This window comes from Cryptomeria japonica, chromosome 2 (assembly GCF_030272615.1).
Source record: "Cryptomeria japonica chromosome 2, Sugi_1.0, whole genome shotgun sequence".
In the NCBI taxonomy this organism is placed as follows: Eukaryota; Viridiplantae; Streptophyta; class Pinopsida; order Cupressales; family Cupressaceae; genus Cryptomeria; species Cryptomeria japonica.
The window spans coordinates 644849620-644865690 of NC_081406.1; the positions used below are offsets into that span (position 1 = coordinate 644849620).

At 36.7% G+C, this 16071-nt stretch overlaps 1 protein-coding gene across 3 annotated transcripts in view; it reads right to left on the bottom strand.

The window, feature by feature from the left end:
- LOC131054895 (protein ALTERED SEED GERMINATION 2) overlaps positions 1–14768 on the bottom strand; it is a 272133-nt gene extending 257365 nt beyond the window's left edge. Inside the window, exon 1 of one of the 3 annotated variants that reach the window (XM_057989532.2) lies at positions 14409–14768. In XM_057989532.2, coding sequence (XP_057845515.2) covers positions 14409–14480 — 72 coding nt within the window. In that variant the 5' untranslated portion in view covers positions 14481–14768. The remainder of the gene's footprint in view (positions 1–14408) is intronic. The other 2 variants (XM_057989531.2, XM_057989530.2) reach the window with 2 other exon arrangements.
- Positions 14769–16071: the final 1303 nt, after the last annotated feature.

Genomic DNA, 16071 nt, shown 5'->3' on the forward strand with positions numbered 1-16071 from the left:
AAGGTGTCCAAGAATGCATGAGAATAGGATGCAAGCCAAAACGCCTTCCCTCCTCCAACAATTTCTCCACAAAAATTGCCTTGAAATGGTCAAAAACCGTTTTTCCTTGCATTTCGGGTTTCTTGGAAAAAAAGACAAGTTCGATTTTGCATAAGGGAATGCAAATCGGGTTTTTGGGAGAGAATGACAAGTTTTAATTTCACTTTTTCCACTTACAAGCCAAAATCGGGATTTTTAAGACAAATAGCAAGTTTAAAATTTACTTTTTCACTTACCAAGCAAAAATCGGGATTTTTTAGACAAATGACAAGTTTAAAATTGTCAAAAATGCACTTGCAAGGCAAAATCGGGTTTTTTGGAGAGGAATACAAGTTTTAATTACTTGTAAAAGGGAAATAAAATCCCTACAACAAGTTAGAAATACTTGCACATATGTAATGGGGATTTAAAATCCCTATTACATGTAAAAACCATTAAAGTAGGGGTTTTTAGACCAAACTGCAAGTTTACTTGTAATTAGGCGAAAAAATCCCTATTTTAACTAAACATGACCAAAAAACAACTAAAAATAACAAAATAAGGAAGGGAAATTTAAAACAAATTGCAAGTAACATCTTTTAATAAAAGTGCACATGTAATAAGCTAAAAATTTCCCTACAACAACCAAAACAATGAATATCATTAAAACTTGCAGTTTGAAGAAAATTCTCCACCTGCAGTCGGGATTTTAAAACCCAAAATTGAAGGAAAGACATAGCAAAAGAACCCAAAATTTGACGAAATTCGAAACGCAGTTCGAGAATGGACAGAGGATTAAGCCAGTCCAAGGATTAGTCGAAATTCTGCCTCGGGAAGCGTGCCATAGAGTAAAAATTTTAATTTTTTCACAAAATTTTTATGTAGTGGTCCTTCATTTTTGGAAACAAAAATGAGGACAACAACCCTCACTTCACCGACCATTGCTCGTTAGCCATTTGGATCCTACGTGTCGTCCTTCGTTGGCTTCCACCTCAGCACAATCCACTTTGTCGGTTCAAGCTTGGTCACTGACCAAAAACATCCTACCGAAATCTGCCTTATGCTACCGGTCTTACCCAACCGGTCATTGGTTTTCTCTGTGTTCTGCTTGTCTCTAGCCTGCTTACCGGTGGACAAGTTGTTACTGCCTTCATGCCGGTAACATACCTTTCATGTTGATCATGCTAGCTTACCGATGAACCACCATGCTGGTAACATCTCCTGCTTGCACGTTGCATACACCGAGCTTACCGGTAACCATCCATACCGGTGACCTTTTATACATACCGGTTGACATCAATGATAATAAAATGCCAACACATATTGCATGGCTAGAGGGAGTGGCATTGCAATTGCTTGTGGTTTAAATGAAATTGAACCAAATGTTGACTTTGATGCTCTCGATGGAGAGCAATATGAATATTATCGAATATTGATAATCAAATGTAATTTTCATTTTCTAATGAAATATTACAAATCACTAAATTATGAATTTATGAGTAATCTACTTTTTGCAAATTATGAAGTATTTAAATATTTTGTTTATTCGCAATTATGAGTATTGTTGCTTTTATAATTTTTAATAGATATAATAAACAGTAATTAATATATATATATATATATATATATTACTGTTTATTAGGAATTATGAATATTAGTATTTTTATAATTTTAAATATACATAAATTTATAAATTATAGTTATATTGAGTGTTATTGTTTACATCATAGTTTGCAAACACTGTGAGTATTCTTCAAGTTGCCAAGTATTCTCTATTATTTTTGCTCCGTGAGTTTTTATAGACAAGAAAATAGTGGGTAAAAATGCCTACATGGGTAAAATGTTGGTTAAAACGCATTCTTTATTAGAGTAATTAATACTTATTTAATGATCATTTAATTTAAGTTTAGTTTGCTTGGATAGTTTCTATTTCCGTCTTTTGTTTTTTATTGTTTCGTTTAGAAACATCATAATGTAATTGCCTTTATATTCTTTCATCTTCAATAATTCAATAAACAATTACCATTTCATGGTATCAAAGCTGATAAAAAAAAATGGCGAATTTTTCTGATAAAAAATTTGTGGTCAAGCCTAAACATAATTTTTTTAAGAAATTTTTATAAGTTTTTTAATTTTGATTTTAAAAAAAAAATCGAAGGTGCTTTTTTCTGAAGGCGTTTTTTCTCTGTGATTTTCGAGGGTCCCTATGTGTAAAGTCATGATTCTTCGTGCGACTTGTGAAGGGAAAATGACAGATGTTTAGTTTCACAATGCGATTTTTTGCAATGCACAGTTCTGTAACCTATGACATTTTTCTTTCGTGTGATCGCGTTTCAAAGGCTTTGCAACCGTGCAGGATCCTAGTCGCATTTCAACTTTTTTTGACGAATTTCTGAGTTGTTTTGCTTCACATGAAAAGGGTTTTTCTTTCTACAACAAATCCTCTTTCTACGTCGGCTTTCTGAGTTTTGATCTAGATTATCTACCTGTGATCTGGGTGTTTTTTAAATCCAACCTAGGTTTGATTGATCTAAAGTTGTATGTCAGTCAAAGATGGGGGAATAAAATTCAGGATTATATGGAGTTGAGTAGGGGTGAAGAAGGTGTGGAGTGGGCCTAGAAATCGCTGGAGAATAAGGAGCTGACTGATGAGCAAAAAAACAGACTTTCTGACATATTCAAACGGGGGAAGGTTTTCCTGACTGAAACAAAGGACAAGGTGGTGTTGAAGCCACAAAAGGAAAATATTCGGTGAAGTTTGGTTATCAAATGCTTGATAGAAGAGATGGGGAGGAAAGATGGTCGTTCTGATTATGTTGGGGAAAAGAATGTCTCCCAAAAGCGAGGGCTTTTGCATGGCTGGCCATTAGAGGTAGAATTTTGAAAGGAAAAGAAGGAAAAAACTTGGGTTTATGGGGTTGTCGAAATGTGTGATGTGTGAGGAGGAGGAAACTATTGATCATTTGCTCCTACATTGTGAGGTAGCTACAAAATGTTGGGGGATGGTCATGCAAAAATTGGAATGGCAGGGGCCTCTACCGGAAACCTTAAAATAGCTATTCCTTGAATGGCCGGATGGGGGGGGGGGAATTGAATTTTTCCTGTATATGGGTGATCTGCCCATCTGCAATTATCTAGGAGATTAGGAAGGAAAGCAATAGACGCATTTTCAAGACAAAAACGAATCAATGGAGAGGGTATGCTACAGGATTAATCACTTGATTGAGGAAACAGTTGGAGCAATGGCTTCTCAGTTTCATAGATCTCATGTCACTTTTACTAGTGAAGATAAAAGACTTCGAATGGAATGGCCAAGCATCAAACTTCAGCCTATTAATGGGTTTGGGCTGGGTTAATCCGGATTCATGTTTGTCAAAGGAGGTCACATGGTCGAAACCGATGAAGGGATAGTTTAAAATCAACTTTGATGGTGCTTCAAAGGGCAATCTAGGCCCTTCGAGAGCAAGATTTGCAATGCGGGATTGGACAAGAAGTATCATCCCCATGGGGGGCAAAGCGGTTAGAGGATGGAACAAATAATGTTGCAAAAGCAATGGCAGCTCTTCATGCTATCAAATTTGGAAAAAGTCTGGGACTTTCGAAAATTCATTTGGAGGGTGATTCTTTAATCATTGTCAATGTGATTAAATCAGGCGAAGTGCAAGCTTGGCACTTACAAAAGTACATTTTTGCAATCAAGCAAGAATTGGCAACTTTTGATAGTTACCAAATCAGTCATGTACAGGACGCAGGTAATGAGGTGGCAGATGTTTTATCAAAATGAGCACTAACTATTAATGATGTTGATGAGATGCGAATTGAAGATTTTCATAACCTCACATTCGATCTCTGACATCCTTGGCACATCATCGCACGAATGGTGCATTAATGAGAGGTTAAGGGAAGGAGGTTGATGGGACGAGGGTCTCAAGATGGTGTTAAAAGGTGGTGAAGGGTGATTTTTTCCCTCAAACAGATGAAACGGATGGTTTGCTAAGACGGTGAAATTCACTTTGATTACAACACAGCAGCAGGCAACATTCTTGGGGCTGGTCTCTGTGAAGAGACTCAAAAGCCTCTTCAAATTTGTTGATGCGGAGTTTTTGTGGGTGATGGAATTGTTGTTGGGGGAAATTTTCCTATAGACCAAGCATAGTTATAAGACGAACATGGAAATTGTTGCCATGGTGGTTGCATGGGGTTTGGACCTGGTTGAAAAGGCGAAGACTATTAAATGGGTCATGAAAGCTAGTGTGGAGAAGGATTGGATTTATGAGCTGGAATCTGTTTTGGAGGGGGGTATCCCTGGAGCGGGGTTTGACATTAGAGAGGGCATAGATTGTCTGAATGTCGAGGAGGTGTATGAGCTAATTCCTTTCATTCGTTGGCCGATTGGGTGTAAAAGAGATGAGATATGCATTGAGGCATTAATTGGGTGGGAATCCTTGAAGGCGTATCTCCAACAAAAGGAGGTTGTGGCGAACAATGCTCTGGTGGCCATAGAAGTGGGAACCAAGGGGAAGAGGAAGCAGATTGCGAGGAAGGAGAAGGTGGCGGCATCCAAGAAACTGTGTACAGAGGTGCGCGTCGTGGACAAGGATTGAGGAATGCCTTTCCTTGTGTGTTCCTAAAGAATTGTAAATTTTGTAATCTTTGTTACAATGCATGTATAAATGGACTAGGGGCCAATTTTGGTCAATGGCGGTATGGGGCTTTTGGTTTCTGTACACCCCTGTTTTAGTGGTTTGGTGGTTGTCAAGCAGGTTTGTTAGGGTTAGTAATGTTAGTCTAGTTTAGATTGTATGTAGTGCTTCTGCATTTTGAAAGGCATAGTGATGTATGGCTAGGGTTTCATGGCAAGTGGTAGTTCAAGAGTGGCACTGGTCTTTTTGGAATACAAACCAATCAATTTTGTTGGCATTGTAAAAAATTTGTAAACTCTCAATTTTAAATATTAATAAAATATCAATATTACCGACCAAAAAAAAAAAAAATGATCTCATGAATTGAATTAATAGGAAGGTTTGAGGATTTCAAGGTGACGCATGTATATAGAGAAGGCAAAGACGTGGCTGACAGGTTGGCAAAGTTGGTCACGGATGGAAGGAACTAGAAATGAGGTTCATGTTGAGGTGGTAGAGGGTTGCATCACACAGGGGAGGATAATGATTGTATAAACACCACCAAACTTGCAACATGGCCAGAAATCATATATTAAAACCTCTCGAAGAGAAGGTGAAGCAAGCACAACTTTCAACAAGAATTAAAAGGCTGATGTGCTAATCATGTCTGAAATGACATAATCAATCTAAAGACAACTCATATCTAGGAGTTAATTGTGAGTTCGTGGAAACATGTTTGTCGCCAATGAAAACATGAGACCATGGTCCAACTGGGAAAGGATGAAAATTTAAGCCACACGAATACTCTCACCTTGGAAATACTACTCCCACGATCCATAACAGATTTATGAAGATATCAATTAGTTTTTGTCATAGCTGATATGATGTCATCAAGGGGTGGTAGGTGGTGTGATATTCGTTGGACAGATTGACCCCAACTATTTATCCCCTGCGGCAACCTATGGTGACTCACCCTTCCAACTTTGGTTTGCTAAGTGCTGCAACCTAAAAATGGACACACACATTAGACTTATCTCAAACATAAGGCAAATGTCATACTTGGGGGAGGTGACGGACAAAAGGTTGAAAGCCATTCTGAAATACTCGCATGGGCTGATCATACATGTGGTGAAGGCAATTCTAGGGGAAGATTTTCTCAACTCTTGCCACAGACATCGAGTTAACACTGATGTCTCTACCATGATTTTGGCAACGGTGCTAAGTGTGAGGGAATCGAAGTATAGGGCAACGATTTTATGTCAAAAATTGTTGCAACTCTTTCCTTGGGGAATTAGAGATAGTTCTAGCCAATGTGGATGAAATTTTGAAGGTTCCTCTCTCACAAAACTATTTTGCAGTACAAAGACGAGAGAAAGAGGTGCCCAAGCTGCCAATCCTTGCCACCTGTGGGCCAAATGCCTTTGAAAACTGCCCAATTGTCACCAAAAACATGGTCTTTCTGAAAAAGTTGTTGGGAATCACCATCAATCAAGGAGGGGACTGGATATAGGAGTATATTAGGGCTGAAGGTATGGACAGCGAGGATGAGGAGAATGCTGGGGGTGCGGTCATCAAGGAGGAGCTGCCTGAAGGGGATGTGGACATGGGAATAGGTCCTGAGGACGATGCTGCAAGTCATGAGCACTGTGGAGTTGAGTGTCCAGTTCAAGCCATGAAAGAAGCCAAGAAAATGATAAGCATAAATTAAAGTAATATCATAATGTTGCATGTATCACCATAATAATATAGGCAAGTTTTGTTTATATACTAGTAGTTGTCCCTAGTTGGAATATATAGTCTATTATGGCCTCCTGTGGACACCGTTTTGGGGAGGGGGTGCCACATTTTGTCTTCAATGGCATAGGGTTGTTAGGGTTTTGTCTCTGTCTGGTTCTGCTAAAACTGGTTGACAGGGCATATACTGCCATATCCAACAATGTAAAGTTTTTTTTATATAATATACAGGGTGTTGCCCCATAGCCAATTATTTACTTACCACAAAAATTAATTGATATTAAGAATTGTATTTTTTGATAGTTGTCTAACATGATTGTTGCAGGGTCTCAACCAGGACCTATCTTGCTTTGGGTAAAAGTTATATCTCTAACTATATTATGTTCCTTGTTTTTATTGAGATTCTAGGAAAAAAGTTAGGGTAATTCCCAAAAGAGAACATTACAATTTATGAGGGCATGGATAGGGCCAAGGAGACCATTAGATCCATTTACACAGACTTGAGGGTAAGTATCACCACATTTTGGAAATCATTTATAGATGATGGCACCTCCAGCTTCACAAGTCCCTACACTAGTTGCTTGTTTTCAAAATACGACAATTCCACCCTGATTTCAAGGCAGATGAGGAGGTTCTAAGAGGGCTCTACACAATCATAGAGCGGATGATGCCTAATTTTGGTGTTTGAGCAGAAATAGTCACCGAAATTGAGATCTTCAGATTTGCACAAGGAGATCTCTTTGCACAAGATATATACAAGGCAACTTGGTTGACATAGCAGCCAAGTAAAAATATTAAGGGCATAATTTAAGTCTAAAAATTAAAACTTTTCTTTTTTTTACATTATTATTAAATATTGAAACTTGAAATTGGAAAATGAGATTGATTTTTTCTTTTTCTCATCTCATAAGCATGGTGGGGAAGATAGGTGCTAAGGTACCAAATATTCAAAGGATTGAAATTCAAGTATTGAGCCAACCATGTAATGCTTCAAGTTGTGAGTATGTTTGAGGACATAAACTCCAAGAAGCGCAATAGACTATTAGTGCAAACATTGAATGATCTAGTTTATATTTTATTACAAACCTTCACCTTCGCTACAAAAAAATTTTGGGCCATGACTTATCACCCATCGCACTAGAGGAGGTTGATCCACAATCAAATTGGATCACTAAGGTTGAGGGTCCTATCTTTAGTGATAAGGACCTTGATTAGGTTGACCAAGTGGATAGAGAGGTAGAGGAGAGGATTAGGCGCGAGAAAACATCTTGGATGTTGGTGTGAGTGTCACTGAGACACAAACAGATATCATGGCTACATCATCATCTATGACCTATCTTAGATGCCCACATAAGAGGGTCGAATGATGCAAACTCCTTTGAGCCATAGACTTCTACCTTATGTTTTGATATTTGATTTGAACTTTTGATGCCATGGATTTCATATTCCATGAGTTCGTATACATCTAACAATATTTACATATCTAAATGTGTTGTTATCTTCAGCTAAAATTTGTGTTTACACTTATGTGATCAATATATATCCATTTGATGAGTTATTGTGTCTTTAAGGTTGATTTATTAATAGGTGCATGAAACAAGTTTTAAATCTTTAAAATCTCTAAATTTCATAGGTTTTTCAACTTGTTGACTCTGCGTTGAGTCTAGGTACGGGTCAAAAATCAGCTTGCCAAGTTTTGGGGAGTCCAAGTTGTTGAGACATGGACCAGCTAGGACTCGAACCTACGACCTTCCATATGCTGCTGGAGTGCTCTACCACTGAGCTACTGGCCCCTCTTGGACCAGTCCATCGTCGGTCCGGGTTTGGCTTATTTCCAACACCAACACCCCCCCTTAAGCCACACCTCTCGTGTGCTTGGGGCTCCTAGCATGGACCTGGCTCTGATACAATGTTAAGTTCTTTCAAAATTTTGTGATCAAAATAGAAGAGATGGAGCTATGATTTGAAAGTTGTATTTTATCTGCTATAGCATGTTTTAAAGATGCACCACACTTATCAATTTCGATGTGTACATCCTCCTCAATGTAAGCATGCTATATAAGTGGATGAGGGGTTACGTAGTGAAGAGATATGTCTTCCCACGTGGGAAGACACATCTCTTCCCTACGTACCTCTCACCACAGTATATAAACTAGTCACCGTTTACTTACCCGATCGGAAGGAGTGCGACTTGTTTGAGAATCGCTTTACCACTCGATATCATGAACGGTGTAACCGTTGGTCAAACGCGATAAGTTAACTTTGGTTTTATTTATCATTAGTTAACGTTAACATATTAATATATATATATATGTATATATCGGAAGCATGAAATAGTACGACAGACGTTACAAAATTAACACTCCCTCTTAACTAGGGAGGACACATTTCATGTTAGAGAAAACATCACAATTCATCCATTGATTGTGAAGAGAGGAGATATCACACCATAGTGATATTCAAAGATATGGTTCAACAATGAATATCAAGTCTCATGATACTCACCATAACTCACAATTATCAAGTAAGGTATGTGCACTGGCATCAAGTCACATGATGCCTACCATACTGATAATGATTTCATGGCATGTCCATGAATATTATATTCATAATATTCACCATGAAGATCTCTATCATAATTATGGTTTATTTAGTGATATCAACCAACAGATATCTACCATAATGCCTTAGAGATATATATACTATCATGACATGTCCACAGATATCAAGTCACATGATATCCATCAAGATAGTTAAATTGATAATTGTAAAATCGTCGCCTTACAATATCAATTTGAAACAAGTGTTCATTATTGAAAAGTCGTCACCCTTCAATAATGTTCACAGAAGGCCCATGCAGTCATGGAGTCACACACATGACAAATAAAAGAGTTTACACACTAAACATCTTTAAATATATTAGTATATTAGAATAAATGAGACTCTATCTCAAAATTAAATAACATTTTCAACCATACCAAGTTTATCTCTAAAGTGTTCAATCTTGATCCTGGAGAGAGGCTTGATAAGAATGTCTGCAATCTAATCACCTGTACTAATATAATTCAGTCTGATCACATTCCTTTCCACCATATCTCGAACATAGTGATAAGGAATCTCAATGTGTTTAGACCTGTCATGAAATACTGGATTCATTGAAAGCTTGATGCAACTCTGATTGTCACAGTAGATGACAATAGGATTTAAGGGCTGACCAAACAGTCCTACAAACAATTTCCAGAGCCATACAGCTTTCTCTTGCTCCCATGGAGGCTGCAATGTATTCAGCTTCTGTAGAACTCTAAGCAACTAAGGACTGTTTTCTACATATCCATGAGATCATTCCTGATCCTAAACTGAAGCAACATCCTAATGTGCTTTTCCTGTCAACTATGCTTCCAGCCCAATCAGAATCAGTGAATCCATGTAGGTCAAGTTCTACATGTTTATATTTCAAACCAAAACCAATAGTTCCTCGAAGATATCTCAGAATATGCTTTGGAGCAACAAAATGTATTTCCCTGGGTTCACACATGAACTGACTTAGTGCATTTACAGCATAACATATATCAGGTCTTGTGTTTACCAAATACATCAGAGATCCAATAATCTGTCTGTAGGTGTAGGATTTGCAAACTCTGATTCTGCAGTTGTTTCCTTTAGCTTGTGCAGATTTGTCTCCATAGGTGTGGTCATGGATCTACAATCCAACATTCTAAATCTCTTGAGTATATCAATGGTGTATTTTCCTTGATTAAGGATTATACCATCTGCCTGCTGCCAAACTTCCAATCCAAGGAAGTAATGAAGAATTCCTAAATCTTTCATATCAAACTCAGAGGCTAATTCTTTCTTACATCGAAAAATACAATTATCCTCTCCTGTGATTAGTAGATCATCAACATAAAGAATAAGAATTAATAATTCACCATTGATTACCTTGTAGTAGAGATTTGGATCTGCTTCATTCTTGAAAAACCCTAATTCCAAGAGATAGTGAACAATTATTTCATACCATGCTCTGGGGGCCTGTTTCAGTCCATAAAGAGCTTTCTTTAATCTGTAGACATGTGATTCAGCCTTATGAATCACAAAACCTTCAGGTTGCTCCAAATAAACTTCTTCTTCAATCTTACCATTCAAAAAAGCAATCTTGACATCCATTTGATGGACTTTCCATCCTTTAGATGCTGCAATAGCCAAAACTGCTCGGACAGAAGTGTATCTGGCAACAAGAGCAAATGTCTCTTCATAGTCAATACCTTCTTTCTGTGAAAAACCTCTGGCAACAAACCTTGCTTTGTGCTTCTCAAAACTGCCATCTGTTGCATGTTTGATTTTGAAGAGCGATTTAGAAGATACCACAGATTTGCCTTTAGGCCTAGGCACAATATCCCAGACATCATTTTTCAAAATTGACTGATACTTTTCTGACATAGCATCTTTCCAAACTTGATGCTTGCGCGCATCTCCAACACAGGAAGGTTCTACATCAATGATCTCACTCATCAAGGCAGTATAACCGGAAAATAGGTTAGGTCTCTTACTTTCTCTAAAGGTCCCCTTTGGAGCAGCATAATTTTCAGCTTCTTGAAGCATCTTTTTAGCCCAAAGTGGTCTCTTCCTAGTTTTGGGATAATTTTCTCCTAAAGGGAAGCCTTGAACTTCATGCTCAGCATCTTCAGGGGTCTCCCTCTGAATCTCAGGGGTGGAATCATCATCCAAGCTTGTAGGAGGATCTTGGTGTTCTAATTCATTAGAGCTTTTGGACCTCCTGAATGCTATGTCTTCCTCAAAGATGACATCTTTGCTTAGTTAAATTTGTCTTTGACCAGGTATGTATATTCTGTAGGCTTTAGAGGTTTCACTGTACCCAACAAATGCTCCTTTCTTTCCAAAACGTTCTAACTTTGACCTCCTTTCTTTGGGGACATGAATATAGACTGGACACCCAAAGATCCGGAAATGACTTATGTCAGGTTTGTTGCCAGTAAAGGCTTCTTCGGGGGTTTTATTGTCAAGAAGAGAATGAGGACATCTATTTTGAATGTACACAGCTGTCCTAGATGCTTCAGCCCAAAATGAGGTTTCTATATTTTGGTCAAACAACATAGCCCTAACAGCTTCTACTATAGTCCTATTCTTTCTTTCAGCTACCCCATTTTGTTGTGGGTTATAAGGTACAGTTAACTCCCTCTTAATCCCAGCATTTATACAATAATCTTTAAACATATCAGAAGTGTATTCCCCCCCCCATTGTCTGTTCTTAAGGTTATGATTTTCTTACCTGTCATATTTTCTGCAAGAGCTTTGAATTCCTTAAATTTAGAAAAGATTTCTTCAAACTCTTTGTACCTCAGAAAATATATCCAGGTCTTCCTAGAATAATCATCTACAAATATTACATAATATAAAAATCCCCCTAATGAGGGTACAGACATGGGTCCACATAAGTCAGAATGAACTAATTCTAATACATTTTTGGATTTACTGTTGCTAGAATTAAAAGACCCTTTAGTATTCTTTCCCAAGGCACACCCTTTGTAGGCTCCTTCAGATTTTTGACTTAGCTTGGGTAAGCCGATCACCATCTTCTCTATCTTAGGTAGGGCATGGAAATGAAGGTGCCCTAATCTTTTGTGCCAAAGTTCATTCGAATCTGGAGTCTCATGAATCAAGGCTAGAGGTGGAGTGGTGCAAAGTCTATAGAGGCTCCCTTGTCTTACTCCAATGGTGTGGGCTTTCTTGATGGTGGATTTATTTGACCAAGCAAGTACCTTTCCTTCCATAAAGGTTAATCTGTAACCCTTATCTTCAAGTGCAGAAACTAAGACAAGGTTTCTCTTTATACCAGGTACAAATAGAACTCCAGTCAGCTGTAGGGATATGCCTGACTTTAGGTTGATATTGCAGGTTCCTATTCCCATAACTGGATAATTTGAGTCATCACCAATTGTCACTTCTTCATTTGAACTTTCCACAAGTGTATCTAGGTGCTCACGAAATCCAGTGATGTGTCGAGATGCTCCGCTGTCAATCACCCATGTGTTGGAACTAGAGGTGACTTGACTAGAGAGGGCTGAGTAGAAGACTAGCTTCTCGGAATTACTCCCTTTCTTAATTTCTGCCATTGAAGCTTGTTGTTTGATCCTGTCTGGACACTTCATTGCATAGTGCCCATATTGGTCACATCCGAAACATTGTACTTTAGAAATGTCTCTCTTCTTCTTTGAAGACCTCTTCCCATTTGAGTTGTTGTCCCTCTTTCTCTTAAAGTTCTTCTTCTTTCCTTTCTTGTGGGAATTAGAGTTTAGAACTTGAATGTCTTCATTACCATTGTTTTGTTTTATTCCTCTTGTGACAAGCCGAGATTCCTCTTGAATGCAATCGGTTTTCAATCTATCAAACTTAGGAAATTTAGAACGAGAACTGATTCCTTGAATGAACGATTCCCATAAGGTAGGAAGTCCATTTAGGGCCATCATAGCAAGTTCTTTGTTGTCTACTAGATGTCCAATAGTTGATAGTTGATCCCTAAGCTCAGTGATCCTCAAGAAATAGGATGTAATTGTTTCTCCTTTATTCATCTTTATATGGTGATTCTTTAGGGTGAGAGCCCTGCTAGTGTTGTTGATTTCATAAATGTCAGCTAGTGCTTTGAACATCTGAAAGGCCGTCTCATATTTAGAAATAACTGGTACAATGTGGCCTCTTACTGAATCCACAATTATCTTAAGGGCCTTCTCACTGTCCTTGCTCCACTGAGTTTTCTCTGTATCATCAGAGGGTTCAGGAATTTCACTTTTGACATGGGAGTCAATTTTATTTTCTTTCAAAACAAGCATGATCCTGAATTTCCAAGATACAAAATTTGATGCTCCATCTAATCTATCTTCCAAGATACAAAATTTGATACTCCATCTAATCTATCTTCAAACCTAACTCCGGTTGCCATTAGGATTATGGGAATGTGATCTTAGTAGGAACCTGGTGAAAGTTTATGAGATCATTACAGAATTTTAATATGATCTTCCTTAACTTCGCTTTGATACCATGTTGAGACATGGACCAGCTAGGACTCGAACCTAGGACCTTCCATATGCTGCTGGAGTGCTCTACCACTGAGCTACTGGCCCCTCTTGGACCAGTCCATTGTCGGTCCGGGTGTGGTTTATTTCCAACACCAACACAAGTCTTGTAACACTGGTCTGAATTGAATCCATGGTTAATGATGTATTATCACTATAAACGATGGATGAATCACCAAAAAAAAATCCTATTTACATTTTTTGGAACTTTATATTTCTTTTCATAGATCATGAATGTCTCTTTAATTTCTCAGTTTAATTCAGAATTTGGAATCTTTAATGATGAACGACTGCAATATAATCAGAGATACGGTCTATTTTACTCGTGTTATTTATCAATTTATACATACACTTTTATCTTGTCCTCTCCTGTCCCAAACGTTCTGTTCCCATCCCAGTCCCGGTCCCAGATACTTCATGCAAGACATGTAGAATATGTATTTATCCTCAATATTAAACAAAATTGTATAGCCTCAAAGCTACTTGCAGAGTCTCAACTTCAAAGCATGTCACTGGCTAGATTTTGAGCTGGTTGAATTAAAAGATATCCCCTACTCATTCTCTCAAAAAAGCTCAGGATAATTGATTCCGTACCGCCTTACACAAGCAGCCAAGGGTTAGGGATGGTTAAACAAGCAAGTTTTCGAAATATGGTGACAAGAAATGTTAATTAAGCTCAGTCGTATGAAAAGTTTTTCACAGCAAAGCTTTTGGAAAAAATGTGTATAAGATTTTGCATCGTCTTCTGTATTATTTTTTTCCGATAGCTCTGTACTCATATTTACACTGTTATGGCCAAGTTCAATTATAATATAAATGATTTTACAGAGTCTCAAGCTAGATAATGATCGTATTTATGCCTGGAAGAAAGAATTATCAAAAATAAGAAAAGAATTCATCCGCAGAAAGATTGAAAAACGGAAAAGAATAGTAACGAAATGGGCACCTGCAGAGGATCTATGCTTCTTCCGTCAAATATTTTAAAAATATTGCCATCAGGAGACTTCAATGGCTTCATCGTGTATCAATCAAAGCTCAAATTGAAATAAAATCCAGAGCACAGTCGTATTAACCTGGCGAACCGCAAAATCTTCCAATTTCCCTCAGCAAAACCATTCGTCAAATTCAGAACAAAATTAAAGTTCGGCCATGCTGAAAAATTAATGGTGAAAATGTATCCGGACCGAGATTTGTACAGAAGATGTGAGAAATTACTACAAAACTTGTGTGCGGGACCAATTTTATTGTTTTGTTTCCGCTGATTTCTCAAAACAGATTAAAACCACAATACTGATGATAAAGGAGTCGGCGTGGAAAGTTCTTGGCATTTAAAATTCGTAATTAGGAGTTAGGACTATTCCGATTAATGAATAATAAATAAATAAATAAATAAACATTGATAATTTAGAGCATGGGGCATTTTTCAAGGTTTCTTTTAATTATGTACGTTTTTATATTTATTTGAAGGTGACAAGATGAAAAGTTTATAAAGTTTATTTGAGTTGCTACTTTTAATTTAGTTATTTAATTAATTGTGTGCTATTTGAAATATATTTTTTTAATTGGTAATGTAAGTTTATTTTTATTATTATTAATTTGTTTTAGTTATCAATTTCAATTATATACGTAATTTAAAATATTATTTATATTTACATCTAAAGTGTATTATACTTATATATGGATGCAAAAACATTCGTCAATAAAAACTAGATGCATTTAATTTGACCTGTTTGGATAATCTAATAACTAGAATACATATATTTAGAGGAATATAGGTGAAGTACACTGAAAGCTAGTTAGCTTTAGAGGAATGTAGGTATGTATGCTAAAAGATATCATATTTGTTCATTATTCCACTTAAAAATTCATTATATCATGATATTGTAATTAATATTAAATTACTATTTACATATGATTATATTACCAAATTATTACTATTATATTTTTATTTTATATTCCTTGGACACTTTCAATCCCCCATAATTAATAATATTAGATTGAGATAACTACAAAGTTAATTGATTGCATGATGGAGATAGACAAACTGATTGATTAGTTAAATGCAAAGTGAGTGGTAATTGACAGGTGGAAGTGAAGATATAATTAGCATCAAATAATTCAAAATTAGTTAATTGAGTGTATATGAGGAGAAAATAAATTAAATTAAATTAAAAATAGTAATAATAAAAAAAAAAAAATTGTTTTTCATTCATTTAAATGTCGCAAACATGTCAAATTAAATGCCTCTAGTTTTTTATTGATGGATGATTTTGCATCCATATGTGACTATAATGTGCCTTCAATGTAATTATGAAAGGGGCTAGACCACTTTCATTGTAATAATCTTATCATATTGATTTATATAATGTTAAATTGATTCTATATGAAACATGACATTATGAGGTATTTGTACAAAATTGAAATCATTAAAAAATAATAAGATGGTCTATTACATGGAGTCCAAAGAAGTTGAGGTATTTGAAGGTTTGCATCTTTGAAGAGTTATGTAATTCCCTTTTGTTAAGTGTATTACAATTAGAGCATGTGAGTGAAATGTGAAAAACCATGTTATAGTAAGATGTTAAACCCAAGAATCTATAAGGACATTG